This window comes from Hyperolius riggenbachi, chromosome 1 (genome assembly GCF_040937935.1).
Source record: "Hyperolius riggenbachi isolate aHypRig1 chromosome 1, aHypRig1.pri, whole genome shotgun sequence".
NCBI lineage: Eukaryota > Metazoa > Chordata > Amphibia > Anura > Hyperoliidae > Hyperolius > Hyperolius riggenbachi.
This window is the reverse complement of record NC_090646.1, coordinates 342,225,128-342,246,653: the sequence shown is the minus strand read 5'-3', so window position 1 is coordinate 342,246,653 and position 21,526 is coordinate 342,225,128. Positions and strand designations below refer to the sequence as shown.

The window sequence follows — 21,526 nt, the reverse complement described above, 5'->3', positions numbered from 1 at the left end:
CAGTGCTTGTTTGAATGGGGGGAGTATATGGGGGACAGCAGTCATCATTGCCTGCCTCAACTCGGTTTCATCTAGCTTCTGTACATCGCTTTATTTACATCTGATGTTCTGTATATCTTCTGTTTTTAGAACCACGTATAATGTAATTGCTTTGTCTTCCCTAGGATTAAGGCCATTGAAAGCCCAGACAAAAAAGATGACACAACATGGCTCACATACTGGGTGGTTTATGGTGTGTTCAGTGTAGTGGAGTTTTTCTCTGACATATTCCTCTTCTGGTTTCCATTTTATTATCTAGGAAAGGTAAGAAGACCTCTTGTACATTTGATGTTTATGTGTAATCATTACTTTCACACAATCACTTGTGTGAAAAGACTCTAATAGAAGCTACCATTTTATTTATTCCTTTCAGCTTAAAGTGAAAATTCATGTTAACCTGTAGTGAAAAAAAAACCAGTGGTACTTTGCTGTTGGCCAGGTGGTGCACACCAGGTTTGCCTGCCACTTTATTGCATGCCTGTGGCTTATTTTGTTTCCTTCCTGCCTCCAAAAAGATTAGCTCCCCGTCACTCACTTCTCGCTGTGCTGCCCTGTGGTATACTTCAGACCTCAGATCAGCAGAGAAAAGACCAGACATCACTGGCCATTTCCTGTAACATACTCTCCGTCACTGTGCACCGTTTGCCTGGCTGTCTCTTTTCCCGCAGCCAGGCTACCGCTGATCTGAGGTCTGAAGCATTCCACTGGGCAGCACAGTGAGGAGCGGGTGAGGGAAGGCTGAATTTTGTGGTGAGTCACTGCTCAGCTCTCTGGTGGTGGTGTGAGGCTACCTATATTGCTCTGGATCCTAAAGAGGCTTCCCCCTTCCTCCTCAGTAGAAAGGATCCAGCGCTGGGACCCCCTGAAGAGCTCCTTATCGACATACACAGAAGCGACTCTGGAAACAGCTGATCCGATTGGGTCCGTTCTACTCTGCAAGCACACTGGTGGTACTGAAATATTTGCCAGCGATAAAAGTGGTACAATTTAGTGAAAAGTCCTGCTCTAGGGTGTACCTACCTCTGGAGGGGGAGGCATCTGGATACTAAAGATGCTTCCCCGTCCTCCACAGTAGAGAAGAGCCAGCATTGGGACTCCTGGAGATCTCTTTGTCGGCCTGTGGATTAGCTTGGGGACTGAGCCCGATCGGGTCCGCTATTTCCGCCAGAGCAGGAAGCCACTACTGCCCCCCGTGCAGCAGCAATTGTGTGTATGTATATAGTGTAAGTTGACTTAAGTATAACTGAAGCAAGAGGGCTATGGAGGCTGCCATGTTTCTTTACATTGTTGCTCAGTGCTGAGCATCAATGTCTTGACTTTGGAGGACTTACATAAGTCTGGTGATAGCATACTCATTGGGACTGTTTTATATGTGTATTAGCTATAGCGCTTTGAAATTTTATGTATAATTAATTGCCATATTTATTTCCTTTTTAGGGCACGTCCTCACTTACAAACACAAAAGGCGAGCGATTAGCGCTAGCATTTTAGCGCCAGTGATTTTGATGTGATTAACGTGTAAAAATCACTGGACATTTTTGCATTTTTATTTATTTTTTTTCAGCGAACCCAATTGAAATACATTGCAATTGTTCAAAAAAAAAAAAAAAAAAAAAAAAAAGCTGCTTGTACCGTGTTTTGCAGTGAGATCACTGCCATATTGTTAACATTGCATTAGCTCTTTAAAAAGTGCTATTGATCCGTCGGCGGTTAGCTGTAAATGCCTTAAGCAATACAGTACTAGTTGCCTGGATATCCTGCTGTACCTCTGCCTGTAATGTCTGGTACACACCATGCAATTTCCCATCAGATGGTTCGATAATTTATGACAGATCCAATCATTTTTCTGATCACTTCTGTGCAAATCGATCGGAAATCAGATCAGATCAGACCTGATGGAAATTATCTATTCGACCCATCTATCTGATGGGAAATTGCATGGTGTGTACAGGCTTAATACTTTAAAGCCTCATCTACACGCGTAGATGAGGCTCCGAGGCTCCGCTGATGCGGCTCGATTGATAAGATCCGACAGGTCGGATCTTGCTACCGCCGATTCCCTGCTCGTTCCCCGCGAGGGGACAATGGCAGGGAATCGAGCGGAAGATAAGCGGAGCGGGTATCGAATCCGGCGAGCGGGGACGTGGAAGAGGCGATCCGGCGGCTAATGGAGCCGCCGGATCGCTGCGTGTAGATTTAGCTTTAGCGATAGACCCTGAACAAGCATGCAGCAGATCAGGTGTTTCTGACATTGTCAGATCTGACAAGATTAGCTGCATGTTTGTTTCTGCCAGGCATCTGGTATTGTTTAAATCAGTGTTTCTCAACATTTTATTGGTATGTACCCCTTTTGAAACCCTGAACTCACGAAGTACCCCCTAGCATAGTAAACATTATCACAAGTACCCCTTGACAAATCTATATTGAATCGTAGTACATGATAATTGGTTCTAAACAATTTACAAACATTTACTATGGCTTTTAATTAGCTAAAATACTAATTTGGCTTTGTTTAAGATTTATAGTTTTTCTAAAACTCTAAATTTGTTGTTCTTGGTTAAAGCGGAATATAACCCTGCATTTCAACTTTGCTCTAAAACATTATTTACAGTATATTATATGCAACAAGCATTTTTTATTTATTTATTTATTTTTTTACTAGACCAGCATTGGAAGGGTCACACAGGGCTTTAAAGTTCCTTTAGATTTCTGCAGACACATGAAGCTGAAATAGATACATTTTGTTTACATAATGTATCTAAGTGTTGAATGTGACTCATCTCTCTCACTGAGAAGGAGCTTGGACGACAGCCAAAGAGTGTGTAACTGTTTATCAATAGATACATGTAACTAAATAAAATGTATCTATCTGAACTTCTGCATATCTCTCCATGCCCTTTAAACCTCTGTGTTTAACCCTTCCAATGCTGGTCTAGTAAAAAAAAATGCTTTTTGCATATAATATGCTGTAAATAATATTTTAGAGCAAAGTTGAAATGCAGGGTTATATTCCGCTTTAAGTATATCAAGCCTGAGTACCCCCTGGAACCATCAGAAGTACCCCCTGGGGTACGCGTACCACATGTTGAGAACCTATGGTTTAAATGGCCAAAAATATGGCAGCCTCCATATTCCTCTCACTTCATTTTTCCTTTAAACAGAAGACTATACAGAAATCCAGGGCTGTGGATTCACACGCCGTTATTGGGTACCTGGAGTTGGAAAAACATGTACTGAATCCTTATATCTTTAAATTGCAATAAAAATGCAATATGGTTAAATATCCTATTTCACAGCTGAGTCATCGTGAAGTAATTCTCTGCTGTAATAAAACCCCATGCGTAGTTTACCTAGTGTAAAGTCCAGCTGAGCTATTATGCAACCTGACATTTTTATACATGATTTCAATCTGGATTCTAGTGTATTACAAAAAGTGGTTTCATGTGAGCTGTGACACATGCTTACATTGAATTGAACTTGCTGAACGTCTTGGGTACAGTGCTGCTCTGGTCCCTGAAAGTGAAACTCCAGTGTAACTTAACCTTAGTGGCAGGGAGACTTTTACCTCTATTTGCTGTAATGCATTGGGATAGCTGCAATCTAATTTTCTCACCCGCTCGACCACACCATAACGTATGAAGGCCCTGCCCCCATTCCATAACTCAGTTGTGGGTTTTGTTTTTTTTTCACAAGGAGGGTTTACATCTTCCAGCACTGTTACTTAGTTGTGGTAAAATGAAAGGTGCGGTGGCTAGGAAGGAAAAATTGGATATTTACCGCCTCTCTTGTTCCCCACAGTCAGCCGCCGGTCTTCTCCAGTAGATGCCAGTGTCCCGTCGACTCTCCTGACCTCTAACTCGGACATACTGTGCTGCGCACGTGCAGTATGTCCTTTCTTCACACTTCTGCCCGGCGCATAATTTCGGCAGAAGCAAGTTCACTCCCCTGGTTCCTCCTTCATAGCAACTTGCACTCCACGGAAGGAGGAGCCAGGGGAGTGAACTTGCTTCTGCCAAAATTATGCGCCGGCAGAAGTGTGAAGAAAGGACATACTGCACATGCGCGGCGCAGTATGTCCGGGTTAGAGGTCAGAAGATTTGACAGGACACCGGCATCTATTGGAGAAGACCGGCGGGTGACAGCTGGGAACAAGAGGCGGTAAGCATCTAATTTTCCCTCCCTATTCACCGCGCCTTTCATTTTACCTTTAAACAGTCCTTTAAAGTGGACCTGAACCCTTACACAGGACAGAAGAAAACATAGAGAAATGCACCCTGTATGTGTTTAGAGAGTTTAGCCTAATTCCCCCTCATTTGTGTATAATCACAACTTGTAATCTGATCCTTTCCTGTGTCACATGACTGCCTATGCCCAGATGAGTTCATTTGAAAGCACAGGCTGTAAACCATATGTCTGCTTCCATGTATCAGGAAGTAGAAACTGCAGATTTATTTTAGGATTTGTATCAGCTGTAACAAATACATGTTTTTATGTAAAGGTTATTATGTTGTTGTGTATCTTTTAGAGCGGAGAGAAGTTCTGAGTTCAGGTCCACTTACACTGTGTGAGATTCCTGGAGAGGGGAGGGAATCTTATGTGATCAGTGCTGGGGGTGGGCTACAGAGCTGGAGTGTGGCCTCTGGGCCCCCTCTTGTGAAAATTTTTATACTGTTAATCTGGGATGGGGGTGGGGCTTTCTCCTTCTATGGAATAGAGTGGGCGAGCAGTAAATTAAATTGCAGCTATCACAATGCTTTGTAGCATATAGATTAGTGTCCATGCCAGTAACGTTGAGGATCCTTTTACACTAATGCAGTGCAAGTTGGAATAATTGCACTGCAGTTGAAATGGTCGTAGTGAACGTTACAGCTGTGGTGCATCCAACGGAAAAAAAATAACACCGACTTCTGGAAGTAGAAAAGTAATACACCGCAGGTTCTGCATTACTGTGGTGCCCAAAGCACTTTCATCGCTCATTGACTTTAATGGCCACTGTGGCAGAGGAGAGTACAGTTATACTGGAGGTCATAGATAGGCAGTAACTCACAAACTCCAGAGATAAGACTAGTCCCTTTATGCCTACCACCCACCAACCGATGGAGTCCTATACACTCCAGGTTCTAGAGGAAAAGTGAACAGAGAAACCAAAATGGTAGAAGTCCCAAAAAACATTTTAGACTAAAATGGTCATTTAACCCTCTTGGACTAATCGTGGCTAATCTCATCCATCTTGCCTTTATTTTGCAACAATGATCTGTCCCTATTTCCACCTCTATTATCGTACCATATACCACCACTAAATAACCACCTAAGCTGTGACACTCCAAGGCTATGGTCATAACAGTGCCTGCCCACTGGAGTTTCACAACTCACAATGCAAGTTTATTGAGCCTTTGGAGTGGAAGGACACCCTATCCCATTTATTTACAAAAGCAATTCCTGCAAATGTTATATACAAAGATGCCGTTATACAGCATTTTAACAGGTTCCATAAAAAAATGTACATACAGCAGTGAGTGCATGCAAGCCAGTGTTTATGGAAACTTGAAGCAAAAAGTCGTCTTTTGAAATGTTTCATTCTTTTTTTTTTTTTTTTTTTTTTTTTGTTGAGTTGATTCTTATACTTTTTCTAGAATACCAAAGAATGGGGAAAAAGTATGTAATTATGGTGTTCAGACTATATGGTTTGCAAATATGTGCCTGAGACAACAGTGCAGTCAAAAAATCAGCAGGAAAACCAGGAGGAAGGGCCAGTGCACACCAAAAAGCGCCAGCGTAAAAGCAAATGCTTAGTGTTGAAGGTTTTTTTTTTTTTGTTTGTTTTAAGGGCCATTTTAGGCATGTCCCTAGCAATTTTCTAAGCATGCCTAGTGATTTTTGGAGCGTTTTGGTGTAGCGTTTTTTATGTTACAGTAGAGCTGTAACTGAACAGCATCTGTAACAAACGCATTGAAAATCACTCTGATAAAGTGCTTTTTTAAGAGCGATTTTCCACTTAACATTGAGGCTGAAATCGGCAAAAATACTGCAGGACCCGCGTTTGTGTTCGGGGAAAAAAGCACATCACTCAGGTGTGCTCCATCCCATTCACATACATTAGCCAAGCGCTTTTCAAAATGCTCAGAAAAGCTCTGTGTGCATCAGCCCAGAGAAGGATAATTTTAGATTATAAATGTCAAGATGGCACCCTGGATATTCAGTTTAGGGGGTTTTACCCCACAGTGCTTTGTGTGTGTTGTCATGGCAAGCCTTGCATACTTTAATTCATATGAAAGATGTAAATGTTTCCTGCCGTTTGGTGCTGAATATAGCATGTGTCCATTTTTGCAGTGTGCATTCCTGCTATGGTGTATGGCTCCTTTCTCCTGGAATGGCTCCCAGATTCTTTACACCCGTTTTATCCGACCATTCTTCCTAAAGCACCATCGCACTGTAGATGGTGTGGTTACTGACCTAGGTGGCCAGGCTTTGAATGCAGCAGAAAATGTCACCAGACAAGGTATGTTCTAAGTTTAATGTTTTTAGAAGCTATAATGTAATCTAAATTTTTGTTTGTTTCCTCATTTGTTTTTTTTGTTTTTTTTGTTTTGTTTTTTTTTGTGTTTTTTTTTTATGGTGTAGTCCTGCAGACCCTAGCAATCAGCAAATCTCTTCTGGGTCCTGAGGGAAAGCAGCAGGCTCTTCCCAGCACATCTGTATGTACTTATCATGAGAGCTCAGTTTGGCCTTGCCTATATCCTGATGGCTTGTTTTAGTTTAACAGCATCACGTCACTAAATTTTTAAGGGATTCTAAATTTTGTAGTTCATTAAAGGTTTTTACTTTTCCTTCTCCCCGCCTCTTAATGCAGGTTCTAATTAATAGCTCCAAATGACATTTGACTCTTCTAGCTCTAGTGCAGTGATGGCTACCCTTGTAGTTCCACCACAGCTGGAGTGCCAAGTCCCATGGGGCATTGCAATACTCTGACAGCTCTAAGCATAACTCGGGGAGGCAGAGGGCCCCCCCCCCCCCCCCGCTCGGCCACAGAGCGTCGGCGTTCAGACCCCCCCCCCCCCTCCAGCTGCACCCCGCCCCCCCCTGCTGGAGAGCCCACGCAGCACGGATGTAACAAAACACCCCTGGTCCTTAAGTGGTTAAACGGAAGGTATTTGCGATAATTCAGCTTTGAGTGAGGGACTGTGGTCTCCCCCATGCATAATTACTGAACATGCAAATTATCTTTTTATGCCCCTTAAGCCAGGCTGGCATCCAGAACCGTTGGTGTATTGCAAGCCTATAGCTTATAAAATTTACAGAGCCACATCAACCCAACATGCAGACAGCCTGTTTCAGACTTAGTCCTCATGAGTGCATGGCAGGGATTGATGGTCCCCTTTGCTTTCCGAGTAGTTTTTCGGTCACCCTGACCTGCTTGGTTATTCTCATGTGCGTGAGTTATCCTGCTGTGAATGGCAGTTGTTTGATCATGCCTTGAATGGGTTTTGATCATGTCTAGTGGAAATGTCGATTTTTCTTATACATGCTGTAGGCATTGTCTGTCCTTCCCAGTTCAGCCATCATACCTTACTTTAAAGTATATATCAAAGTCCACCACACAAACCAATGTGTAATGCAGTAGAATCCCTTTATAGTAAACATCCAGGGACCCGGCCAAGTAGTTTACTATAGCAGAATTTGTCCTACATGTACCGTTTATACTCGCATACAAGCCGAATTTTTGACCCCCAAAAAAGTGGCCCAAAAGTGGGGGTCTCGGCTTGTATGAGAGTCAGGTGGCTGTGCACCCCCGCTGTCTGCCCCCCTATGTCCCGCAGCAGAGTAAGTGCGGCTGTGAAGAGGCTGATGTGCCCCTGAGCGTGCAGCATTGTAGAGAGCAGGAATCCTTTACATGTATCTCCCGCTGTCTCTACTTCCCTCCCTCCCGACACGCTGCAGCCAGGAAATGTACTCTCACTGTATTCTCAATGTTCCATCCTCCGTGGCACAGCTGCCCTAGTATGCTCCGATGCATCTGTTTATGGGACAGGCGGCTACACACTGTGATTATGCTCAGAGGTGTATACGGACATGGCTGCAGCTCGCTATCATGAAGCTCTGATAGTGTGCTGCAGCCACGGCAGTATACATCTCTGAGCATAATCACAGCGTGTGGCCGCCTGTCACATAAACACAAGTATCGGTACATAACAGCACAGCCTTGCCACGGAGAATGCAGCATTGAAAATACAAGAAGCTACATTTCCCTGCTTCAATATGTCGGGAGGGAGAGAAGTAAATAGTGAAAGTTACAAGCAGATATACGGTAAGTCTTCAAGAGACTACATCTCCCTGCATGCTTTGCTGCCATCTACTGGGCATATGCGGAAGACATGCAGTCAGGAAGCTCATGTAGTGCACAACACAGTAGAGATGGGAAGTTCGGATCTTTTTAATGATCCGGATGATTCAAATCGGATCATTGAAAAGATCCGGATCTTTGATCTGAATCTCGGATCATTTTACTACCGAAGCATTCGGGGGTGAAATGAATAGCAGGACAGGTCTTTCCCTGCTGTGGACAGGAGAAGGGGAGGGGGTGGACACAGAGAAGGGGAGAAGTTGGACAGAGGGCAGGGAGTGGACAGAGAAGGGAGGAGGGACGAGCAGAGAGCAGAAATGTTTGCTTGCACACAATACCCACATGCTGCAATCATATCCTTTACATGTATTTCACCTATATGCTCATCTGTGTACTTTGAATGCAAACGTCGCACAGTGAAAGAAGGCATTCCCCAAAGCATTCCCAGAAGTAAAGTGCAGCTGTTTAGAGCAGAGTCTGGGAGGATCATATTGCGCTGCAATCACAGTGCCTGCAAAGTTACTGAGCTGTGCTGAGCTGAGCCAAAAGCTTCCAATGTCTTCACTGTGCACAACTACGGAACAGACAGCCTATAATCAGCAGCACGTTATAGCCAGTATGTGTGCTCTACACATATCTGGCAGTGGCACCCATGTCCCCTCTCTCTCATCTACCTGTCTCCCTGCAAGGCTGCCTCCCATCCAACAGAGCGATCCATCTCAGCTCTGCTTCCAGGACCCCGCTGCCCGCTGAGAGGGGGTGTGTCGCTCCTGGCCCCGCCCCTTTTGCCATCCAAATCACTCATTTTGATGATTCGGATGATTCGACTCACAAAATAGATTCGGATCAAAGATCCGAATCGTTCATGATCCGGACAACACTACAACACAGAGATGACACCTGCAGAGGAGATGGAAGCAAATATTCATGCCATGTGTGGGCTGTGGGTCTCGAGGAGCAGTTACTCTGCTTGCAGCTTTGCAGATCCTGTAGTTAAAGGATACCCCAACTGAAATGTGACATAATGAGATAGACATGTGTATGTACAGTGCCTAGTACACAAATAACTATGCAGTGTTCCTTTTTTTTCTTTCTCTGCCTGAAAGAGTTTAAAAATAAGGTATGCAAGTGGCTGACTCAGTTCTGACTCAGACAGGAAGTGACTACAGTGTGACTGTCACAGGAGCACTGGTGGTCAGACCGCAATTGGCCTTCTAAACGGTGCCAGCGCACAGATCGCGCGAACTCTGGTTGCAGTCAATGCGCAGGACCCGTTAAGAATTAGCCGCAGACAAACCAGAAGGGAGCCTGTGAGATACGGGTAATTACAACTCACACACGATTCAGGATATACCTGCCACCACCACGGGTAGGGGCCCGTGGACCCGACTGCCTGACTGATCCTGCAGATAAAAACGGTTAAACACTCTATTCTGTCTAGCCAACAACAAACAATAGTAGTAGCGTCTCTCCAGAGGTCTGAGTTCAGTTTCTGTGTATGGCTGAAAAGCAGGGTAGCGGAACAGTGAATGACTTTGATAAAGTCTTTTATTCACGCAATATAAATTTATATATACAGACAATTATTAAAATCAACAATTATTAAAACCGTAATAGCCAGTATGAAATAAAAAGGGAGAAAATACTTAGGGTTTGCGGAAATATGTCCTTTTGTGGGAAAATCATCAAGTCCAAGTAAAACTGTTTCAAGTTCTCAAAGTTCTTTGTTTCAGAGTAAAGTTCAGCAAGATTTAAAATCCAAACAAAATGGAGGATGTCCTTTGTTCAGTTCCGGCAAGATGGCCACCACTTGTTCCTCACGGTGGCCGTGTGTTCAGGAAGATGTGAAATGGAGGAATAATTTGCCCAGGCAGCTCATTCACTTTTAATGGAGCTGAGTTCAGAGGTGGGCTTCCAGAGTCGGCCCCCGGGCCGGACTATGGTAATCACATCTGGGCAGGGCTTCAGCAACCTCATAATCCTGACATATTCCCTAGGCCGACCTACGCGGCCGGCACACAAATAATACTTGCATATTATCGATCCCCAGAACCTACCGATTAATATATCAAACTTGGGCATGTTTGCATGCCCGGTTAAAAAACGGTGGAATTCCCAGAGTTCTGGTTATGCCAGTGGCCCAAATTTAATATCAAAATACTCACAAGATCCGGACCAGCAGAATGATATAACTTTCACATTTCTCACCTGAACGGTATTGCTTAAACATGCTCAAAATCCTAAACTCCATGCTTTCTTATTGGGTCTTATATGGCTCCGGCCGGTCTGGGCAGAGCAGATTTTTGAATAGCCCCCTGCTGTGAGCTCATCCTGTCTTTCCCAAAAGGGGCAGAGGTGAGCTCTTTGCTGGCTAATTAACATCTAAATGTTACCCCTCTGGCTTAATCAGCAAGTCACAGGGCCAGTCTTCCTGCCAGCTGCTAACAGGGGAAAAAAACTGCCTATTTAAAAAAACCAGGAATGTCAGTCTCTAATTGCTGGCCCGACTACAATCAAGGGCAATCGGCGCAATAAACCGATGGCGTTCTCGTTTCTCACGGCTGTTTCGTGACAGTGACCCTCACTGATAAGAAATTCCCCTTTTTTATCTCTTTCTTGCTCTCAGAAGCCATTTTCTGCTAGGAAAGTGTTTTATAGTTGTAATTTCTTATCAGTGAGGGTCACACTGTAGTCACTTCCTGTCTGAGTCAGAACTGTGTCAGCCACTTGCATACCTTATTTTTAAACTCTTTCAGGCAGAGAAAGAAAAAAAGGAACACCGCATAGTTATTTGTGTACTAGGCACTGTACATACACGTCTATCTCATTATGTCACATTTCAGTTGGGGTATCCTTTAACACGTAGTGCCCTGGTGAGTCCAGCTTCACCTTACTGACTTGCTCTTTGTCTGATGTGAATTATAATCTGCCATGGGGAAAATCTCTAAGGGCTTGTTTCCACTGTTGCGACGCGATTTCGGCCGCATTCCGACGCTTGTAAAAACGCATGCGGATGCGTTTCCACATGCGTTTTTACCCGCGATTTCGCCTGCGATTTCGCATGGCAGGGTGCCATGCGAAATTAACCATGACACTGCCAGGGCTAAATAAAATTGAAAAAGGTGCGAAATCGCACGCGAAATCGCGGGTAAAAACGCATGTAACAAACGCATGCGTTTTTACTATTAAATACATTAGCGGCGATTCGCACGGATTCCCGACGCAGGCGAAATCGTTGGCTCTTTTGTGCGTTTTTTTCACGCTGAAAAAAACGCACCTCAACAACGCTACAGTGGAAACAGGCCCATCCACTTGTATTACATGTGCGGATCTGCATGCGTTGGACGCATGCAGATTCGCGATAGTGGAAACGAGCCCTTACTTCTGTTAGCAACATTTAAGACTCCAGGGTGTGGACGATTTGTCTTGGGCAATGTCCCTGGTTGTCAGGATTTGTGTCTAGAACAGGCTGGGAGCTAAGCAGATGTGAGGGGCAATCAGCAGAGACATGGATGCACATCTGGCTATGTGGAGGGGGGCTGAATCGTACTGGGGGTCTATTTGGCTATAGGGAGGGGGCTGTCTCATACAGGGAGCATATCTGACTTTTTTTTTTTTTTTTTTTTTTTACTGGATATTGGGATGCCTCTTATTGGGGGACCATCTGGTTATTTATCCGGGGGGGGGGGGGGGCTTATATGCAAGTCAATCACTTTTTCCTGGTTTATGGGGGGAAAGTGGGTACCTCAGCTTATATACGAGTCTGCTTTATATGCGAATATATACGGTATTCATACAGGCGCATGGCCAGGACCTGAGGACTGAGTTTACTATATAGCCAGAGGCTTACTATAGAGAGATTCTACTGTATAGATATTCTACATACCTTGTCATATGCTTTTGCAGAAGATTACACGTAGATGGGGATTTTTTTTCTTACATTGCCATATTTTTAATACATTGGGATTCCAATAAAAACACTAATGTCCCTTTCGCACTGGCGCGGTGTGTTGGCCTGCTTTATTGCATTCCAATGCTGCACCAATGAAAGTCTGTGGAGCCTTTCATACCTTTGTGATAGGATGCGCCCCAGTGGAAGTGACATTTTTGATGCCCGCCGTGAGGGCATCTTACGTGGCTATGTGCGTTGAACTGAAAGTCATGTAAGACCGTGGTGCCACACAAATTTAATACTGTTCACCGCACGTATTCACTTGCGCGTAAGCGTATTTTGTCAATACACTTCCGCGCAATTCGTCTTTTTGGCCACGGGAAGTGAGCCTCACTTCCTGCTGCCAGATGGGATCATTGTGCATTAACATGGAAATCCCTTAATGTTGATTTTTGGCGGTGCGATGGGACCCTTGCATCGCACCGCAATAATAAAGCCAGCACACAGTGTGAAGCTGGCCTCAATCTTATTGAAAATTAAGAGCCTTTGATGTTCGATAATCTTGAAAATTAATAACTGGTTGGGAATCCATACTGTGGGGGTTTATTATAAATAATATAAAAATTGTATGTGTGTGCTTTAGAGTACATATTCATGTCCCTCAGAGGAGCTCACAATCTAATCCCTAACATAGTTCTATGTTCATTGTAGTCTAGGGCCAATTTAAGGCGGAAACCAAATTAACCTATCTATGCTTTTCCTGACAGAAACCCACACAGACATTAGAACATACACATCCCTTGCAGATAGTGCCTTGGTGGGATTCGAACCAGGGACCCAGTGCTGCAAGGCAAGAGTGCTGTGCACTACTCCACAGTTTTGCCCATTCAATGTGGGCAGCAAGCAGAATGGTACAAAACCAAGGCTGCTTTAGTTTGTAGTGAAGCGAGCAGTACAAAGATTATCAGCAGTGAGATATTGGATCAGATTGGCTGAAATTTGATTTTAAAGGGATACTTAAGCCAGGGTAAAAAAGTTTTACTCACCTGGGGCTTCTACCAGCCCCTTGCAGCAGTCCCGTGCCCTCGCCGTCACTCACAGATCCTCCAGTCCCCGCCGCCAGCTAGTTTCATTTCACTGACAGGCCTGGCCACGCGTAGCCTTTGCATTCCTGTCTGCAATAGTGCAAGACGCTATTGCAGACGGGAATGCGAAGGATGCGCGTGGCCAGGCCTGTGCAGGCAGCCTGTCTTGGCGGAAACAAAACTAGCTGGTGGCGGGGGACAGGAGGATCTGTGAGTGACTCTGAGGGCACAGGACGGCTGTAGGGGACTGGTAGAAGCGCCAGGTGAATAAAACGGATTTTTTTTTTCTGCTTGTTTACCACTATACTGTGAATGCCTGTGTGTATGCATGATATGGGCTTATTCCAAACTGAGCTCTCTTCCTAGCAATAGTTCTTGGCAGGTTTCCTGACTGTTAGCACATCTTGGTTTTCTAGCTTCCACCCAGTAGTTTAAGAATGTAAGAAAGCACAGTCTTCTAGTTCCTGTAGAATTTTAACCCAGTGTACTTTGCTGCTGTTGCTTCCTGTAATGCCCTTTTTAGTGAATTCCTCAAAGCTGCTTATTAGATGAAGCATTCTGAGAAGTCTTTATATGAGTAAAATAAAGGTGGGTTAGTTTAGAACCCCCATTTGAAAAAGTTGCACAGTACTACTGCGCCTGCGCAGCCCGCTCCGGCCCACGTGGCGGTGATGGCGCCGCTCACGCAGGCGCAGTACAGAGCGACCTGGAGGTCGCTCTGACATCAAGGACCGGGATGGACCTGCGGCGAACGGCTGCGGGCAGAGCTGCGGCGAGGGACGTCCTTGGAGCTGGAGGAAGCCCCCAGTAAGTACCACTTATTTTAGCCTTTTTCCCCTAATGACTCACTTAACCCTCCTGGCGGTTTATTAAAATCCGCCAGGGGGCAGCACAGCCGTTTTTTTTTGTGTGTTTTTTTTTTTTTTTTTAATATATCATGTAGCGAGACAAGGTCGTTGTCCATACACAACGGGATTGTGCATACACAACGGGATCTCCTGGAGGGCGTCGCCATGGTGATGGGCGGGATGACGTCACCGACGTCGTGACGTCAAAGGGGACTCAGATCCACCCCTCAGCGCTGCCTGGCACTGAGTGGCCAGGCAGCGCACGGGGTCTTGGGAGGGGGGGGGAGAGGGGCCTTGCGGCGCGGCAGATCGGCGGAGAGCGGCGGCGATCGGATTGCACATGCAGCTAGCAAAGTGCTAGCTGCGTGTAGCGGAAAAAAATTATGCAGATCGGCCCAGCGGGGCCTGAGCGGTGTCTTCCGGCGGCATAGCCCGAGCCTTTTTTTTTTTTTTTTTTTTTCTTTCTCCTCCCCATTCAGACCACTGCAGCTTTAACGGTTTATTGCTCAGTCATACAACCTACCACCTAAATGAATTTTTCCTCCTTTTCTTGTCACTATTACAGCTTTCCTTTGGTGCTATTTGATTGCTGTGATTTTTAGTTTTTAATATTATATTCGTCAAAGACATGAATTTTTTCCCAAAAATTTTTTTTTAACTTTTTGTGCTGACCTTTTTCAAATAAAGTAAAATTTCTATATACATTTTTGTACACATTTATTGTGCTACATGTCTTTGGTAAAAGAAAAATCCAATAAGTGTATATTTATTGGTTTGGGTAAAAATTTATAGCGTTTACAAACTATGGTGCAAAAAGTGAATTTTCCCATTTTGAAGCATCGCTGACTTTTCTGAGCACCTGTCATGTTTCATGAGGTGCTAGAATTCCAGGATCGTATAAATACCCCCCAAATGACCCCATTTTGGAAAGAAGACATCCCAAAGTATTCACGGAGAGGCATGGTGAGTTCATAGAAGATTTTATTTTTTGTCACAAGTTAGCGGAAAATGACACTTTGTGACAAAAAAATGAAATCTGTCACGGACTCACCATGCCCCTCTGAATACTTTGGTGTGTCTACTTTCCAAAATGGGGTCATTGTGGGGAATGTTTACTGTCCTGGCATTTTGCGGGGGTGCTAAATTTTAAGCACCCCTGTAAAGCCTAAAGGTGCTCATAGGACTTTGGGCCCCTTAGCGCACCTAGGCTGCAAAAAGTCACACGTGGTATCGCCGTACTCAGAAGTAGTAGTATAATGTGTTTTGGGGTGTATTTTTACACATACCCATGCTGGGTGGGAGAAATATCTCTGTAAATGACAATTTTTTAGAATTTTGTTTTACACACAATTGTCCATTTACAGAGATATTCCTCCCACCCAGCATGGGTATGTGTAAAAATACACCCCAAAACACATTCTACTACTTCTCCTGAGTACGGCGATACCACGTGTGACACTTTTTTTGCAGCCTAGTTGTGCTAAGGGGCCCAAAGTCCTATGCGTACCTTTAGGATTTTACAGGTCATTTTGAGGCATTTGGTTTCCAGACTACTCCTCATGGTTTAGGGCCCCTAAAATGGCAGGGCAGTTTAGGAACCCCACAAGTGACCCCATTTTAGAAAGACTACACAACCCAAGGTATTTTGTTAGGAGTATGGTGAGTTCATAGAAGATTTTATTTTTTGTCACAAGTTTGTGAAAAAAACAATAAAAATCAATTGCCGCTAACTTGGGACACAAAATAAAATCTTCTATGAACTCATCATACACCTAATGGAATACCTTGGGGTGTATTCTTTCTATAATGGGGTCACTTGTAGGGTTCCTAAACTGCCCTGGCATTTTAGGGGCCCAAAACCGTGAGTAGTCTGGAAACCAAATGCCTCAAAATGACTGTTCAGGGGTATAGGCATCTGCAAATTTTGATGACGTGGTCTGAGGGGCCAAATTTTGTGGGAACCGGTCATAAGCAGGGTGGCCTCTTAGATGACAGGTTGTATTGGCACTGAAGCACAGGATGTTCTCAAATTGTGGCCTGGAGATGGCAGCAGAGTACTTGGGCATGTGATGTATTGTGTGCGTAGACCAATAAGACTACAATACATTCTTTTTGACTAGATCCGTGTTAAGGAGAAGGCCCCAAAAAATGTTACGTTCAGAAACTTGGAGTGGTTTCACCGAAAAAGGCTGGGTATGGTAGCTTAAAAAAAACTTAATGTTGACACACTCTTATTGCTGTGCAATGATTAGTTGTGCCACTCCCTCAAGACTGAAATGATCTTTAGACTGACCTCAGAATCAACTTTATCATGCATAAATATTTACTAGGTCCTGTATCGGCATACAAAATTCTGAGGTCATCTATCCTCTGTTCTGGGGCTTGTATGGCATATTTGTGTTTTGCAAGCACTAATTAATGTTCTTGTGTAAATCTACATAAAAATGACTCCAAAAATTGTGGGTAGGGCAGATTTTTGGGTCACCGGCACAGGGGAGAAAATCTGGGGTTATGATTCTAATCCATAAGAATTTTCAAGGAGAGGTATTAGAACATAGCAATGAGGAAAATGGCAGATGGGTGAGGATTCGACTGCTGGTCCAATGTGAGGAATATAATGTAATAAATGTATATGCCCCCACAACAGAGGATAAGCCATTCTTTGCGGACCTTCTGGCTAGCACACTTTCCACAAACCCAGTTAAATTAATACAAGGAGATTTTAATTCACTAATGGATATAAAGGAAGATAGGTCAGGTAACTCCCAAATAAGTGGTACCACAAAAATTAAAATTGAAGATATTCTCTGATTACGCCAGTGAAATTAACTTTTTCACACCAGATAGAATCGGCTGAAATTTTAGAATTGATGATTTCCGATCATGCCCCTGTACAGCTCTCAGTAATTCCTATAATGCCAAGAGGAACAGACATTTTATGGAAGTTCCCGGCATATTTATACGAGGATGAGGGGTTTAAAGCAATGCTTCAGCAGTGGTTATGGGAGTACAATGAGACTAATGCTGAACACCAAAAGGATATTACCCTATTTTTGGAAGCCTCTAAACCAGTAATGAGGGGCAAGATAATCAGCTATGTGGCAGGCAGGAAAAAGCAGTCTAATATACAGTACTTCAAATCAATTGATCATCTTCGTAAAGCGCATAAAGCATTTTTTGACAACCGATCCCTAGAAAATAAATTGTTATGGATGCGTGCTAGGGGTAGCACGGATAATTGCCTCAAAAATAGGCAAATATCTAAAAACATAAAAATCTTTATTTTCACAAGTATTGAAATAAAATGGGTACTCTCCTTTCGCGACTCTCAAAACCATCTTATCAATATACAGTGATCTCGGGACTACGCAATGAGTCGGTCAGATATCACATGATCCCAAAACAATCAATTCCATTTTTAAAGCCTTTTACCAGGAACTCTATCAAAGCGGGGTTAGCCAGGACCGGCAATCACTGGGTCTGGAAAAACGTAATAATTTGAAACTTCCAAAATTGAGTGACGAAGACCTAGAGTTTCTCAATGCAGAGATAACAATAAATGAGGTTCTCTACACTATTAAACATACTTTAAAATATTGACGTCGGACCTTGCCCCCCTATTGACCCGACTCTATAACCATATCCTAATGACAGGTACCTACCCAACATCATCCAATCTTGCCTAGTATTAAGCTACTTTCCAAACCTGGTAAGGATCCCCTGTCCCCTGGCTCGTACCGCCCCATATCACTAATTAACCTGGACTCAAAAATATTATCTAAAATAATGGCGGATTGTTTGGCAGATCTAATGCCAAAACTAGTTACTACCCACCAGACGGGCTTTATAAGACATAGGTCAGCAGTCTCAAATATACGAAAGCTCCTCCTAGCACAAGACTATGCAAAAGCTTACCCAGAAACCTGTAAAAATTATGCAGTGTTATTAATCGACGCAGAAAAGGCATTCGATAATTTCAATTGGGGGTGGTTAGAAGCAGTACTGAACAAGCTAAACATCACAGGACCCTTTTCGAAACCTTCTTAAAGCAATGCAAACTAACCCCTGTGCCCAAATCTATACCACAGGCTTTCTCTCAAACAGATTTCAACTACAAAAAGGTACGAGACAGGGCTGTCCCCTATCTCCATTACTATTCAATCTAGCATTAGATCCACTAGCACGTATCCTAGAGGCACAAAAGGGATAAAGGTAGGGGAAGAGGTACTGTCACAAGCACTTTTTGCAGACAACATTCTAGTCTTCATGTCAGAGCCTGCCACAAAGCTGAATACCGGTTTTCATATTGATAAACAAGATAGGGGAAGCTAGTGGGTTCAAGATAAGTGTGCGATTATGTACTTATCCGGGAGGGCTCCCCTTTCTTCCCAAAACCGTTATCCCTTAAAACTCTGCTCCCAAATAAAATATTTAGGTGTAAACTTCCACAAAAATCCGGACCTACTTTATTCCATCAATTACTCACCCTTCATATCGGACATCAAACGCCAACTTCAAAGCTGGATGAAATTACCAATAAATTTAATGGGACGTGCAGCCTTAACCACTTGAGGACCCACCCTTTACCCCCCCTTAAGGACCAGCGCTGTTTTAGCTGATCTGTGCTGGGTGGGCTGTGCAGCCCCAGCACAGATCAGGGTGCAGGCAGAGCGACCAGATCGCCCCCCTTTTTTCCCCACTAGGGGGATGATGTGCTGGGGGGGTCTGATCGCTCCTGCCTGCCTGGGTGTTGCGGGGGGCACCTCAAAGCCCCCCTCCGCGGCAAAATTCCCCCCCTCCCTCTCATCTCTGTCCCCCCTGGCAATCTGGGCTGCACAGGACTCTATCCGTCCTGTGCAGCCAGGCTGTCCCCTGTCACATGGCGGCGATCCCCGGCCGCTGATTGGCCGGGGATCGCCGATTTGCCTTACGGCGCTGCTGCGCAGCAGCGCCGTACAATGTAAACAAAGCGGATTATTATGAGTGCGCGGTCGGCAAGTGGTTAATCAAGTCAGTGAGCTTTGGACGTCTATTATATCCCCTACAGACCCTGCCTATATTAATAAAGCATATGGACATTAAGGAATTAAAGCCTTTATGGACTTTCTATGGGTAGGCCGGAAACGCAGAATTGCCCTTCACAAACTCACATCACATGTATGATAAGACATTCCAGAGATCGGATAAATGGTACCAATGTGTATTCCAATTATAATCTGGAAGCAGCTTGTGCGGAACCTTGGTCCCTCACAGGGCTTTTACATAGCAAGTTTACAACTCTCCCTATTCAGGTGAAGCGCAGCAAACTAATGTGCGACACAATCGCAACATGAAAAGGTGTTTTTAAACTCAATTAAAGGTGTTTTTTACTCAATTACTGAATTCATGCCATTCTGAGGCCATCCTGGCTTTCCGGCCAGCCTATCTCATGGGGGTTTTCTTGATTGGGAAAAAAGACTAGTTAAACTAGGCCAATTAATACATTTGAGAAATAAACGCTTGTACACATTTCCTGAAATAAGGCAATAATTTTCACTTTTTGACCCATATAGGGATGAGAGATTGACCATGGGGAGGGGGGTGGCGTTAGAAGTCTAGGGGAAAGGGTTGTATTTAGTAGGAGGGTAAATTGCATGGTCCTTATCCCTATCTCTGATGCTATTGTGTCCCAAGCACTTACCCGGGATGGATCGCAGGCTTTTACACCTGTTATTTTCTGTAATTTTCTTAAAAACCAAATAAAATGTTTATAAAAAAACAAAACTCCAGCTTCCAAAGAAAGTGCAGTGGTCTCTTATTTTATTGGAAGCTCTTATTGCAGTAACATGGCAAACTGACAAACACTTATACCAGCAGCAAGAGCATGTTTCCCTTATCTCCTTGAAATAGGGACAGAGCTGGACCCTACAAGGCACCGCTATAAACCTGAGCAACTGTGTATGTAAACAAATATAAACTGATTTTGAGTATGGCCTTGGGCCTGGTACACACCATGCAGTTTTCGCTTCAAAACCTATTCGAGCGAGAGATCCAATTGACAGCAAAAATAGAAAAAAGCTTTTTTTTTTTCTTCAAATTTTTAAATTATTTTTTAGATATCAATAAAATTGAGAATTGTTACCCAAATCTGGCATAGACACAGTATGATGGTGGTATGTTGAAATAGAAATACATATAATTTTTTTTTTTTTTAAATATATATCACATAAGCACACCAGGCTGTTCATCACTTTTTACTTTTTTACCTCACTTCTACAAAAATTCCCAGCATGCTCTGACAGATCTAAAAGTGTTGGTCCATATTATTGGATAAACTTGTTTTTATATTAACCACTTTACCCCCTGCGGTACGGATTTCTCCGTCCCTTCCCCCCCCCCCCCCCCCCCCCCCAAAAAAAAAAAAACCAAGGGACGGAGAAATCCGAACCTTCCGCGCTACCGCCGCTGTCCGCGCTACTGCCGCTTGTGCATGCGCTCCCGCCACTCGTGCACGCCCTCGCCCGGAGATCAATGAACGGGAAAATCCATTCCCGCTCGTTGATCTAAGCCCCCGCAATGATCTGCTGCTTCTTTGAGAAACCGAGCGATCATTGTGATTCTCCCAGCCTCGTAGTGCTTCCTGTAAGCGTCCTTAACTGTGGCCATCTTGTGGCCAAATAGTAAAACTACACCCTAAAGCATTTTTTTTTTTAAACATTTTATTTGCTTTTTATGTTTTCATAAAAACAAAACATTTTGGGGCATTAAGGCTCCAGGCCAACATGTCTAATGCCTCAAGTTCTTCCGTACACTCACTACATATTTTGCATAGATACATCTTATGTGTAGACAACTTAAAGTTTGTGCCGTGACAATTTAGCTAAGCAAACATAACAACCTTAAAGCCCTCCCTAGTCCCCCTTTCCCCTGTCTGTTACCCCCCTCCCCCTCTCTCTGCTGCCACTGTTCCCTTCCATGTATTTCTTGAGTTTGTGGTCCATAATATTTTATTAATATAGGTTAGTCTAATATGTTTGGCCTTTATGATGCTATCTTGAGTGGTCCCAGCTTGTTTAGTAAGTCCATAGTTGCATACCATTCCGTGTAGCGAAAGGGTTTCACCATACTTTGGATCTCCTCTGTATTGTATGTATATATTATATACTTTTTCCATTTTTTGAAGAAGGATTTTGTAAATTTTCCCTTGTGTTGTAGGGTGTAGTTTCTGTCCAAGTTGTATAAATGTAGGAGCTCCTGTTCCACATCCCACGTTGTTGGGTACGATGGGTATATCCACTTGTTATATATAGCCTTCTTGGCTGCTGCCAAGACGATATGTCCT

General features: G+C 43.8%; 1 protein-coding gene across 4 annotated transcripts in view; it reads left to right on the top strand.

The window, feature by feature from the left end:
• REEP6 (receptor accessory protein 6) overlaps positions 1–21,526 on the top strand; it is a 43,523-nt gene that overhangs the window by 9,678 nt on the left and 12,319 nt on the right. For 2 of the 4 annotated variants that reach the window (XM_068234018.1, XM_068234017.1), the window contains exons 3-5: positions 165–303; positions 6,370–6,538; positions 6,661–6,734. In XM_068234018.1, coding sequence (XP_068090119.1) covers positions 165–303; positions 6,370–6,538; positions 6,661–6,734 — 382 coding nt within the window. The remainder of the gene's footprint in view (positions 1–164; positions 304–6,369; positions 6,539–6,660; positions 6,735–21,526) is intronic. The other 2 variants (XM_068234020.1, XM_068234019.1) reach the window with 1 other exon arrangement.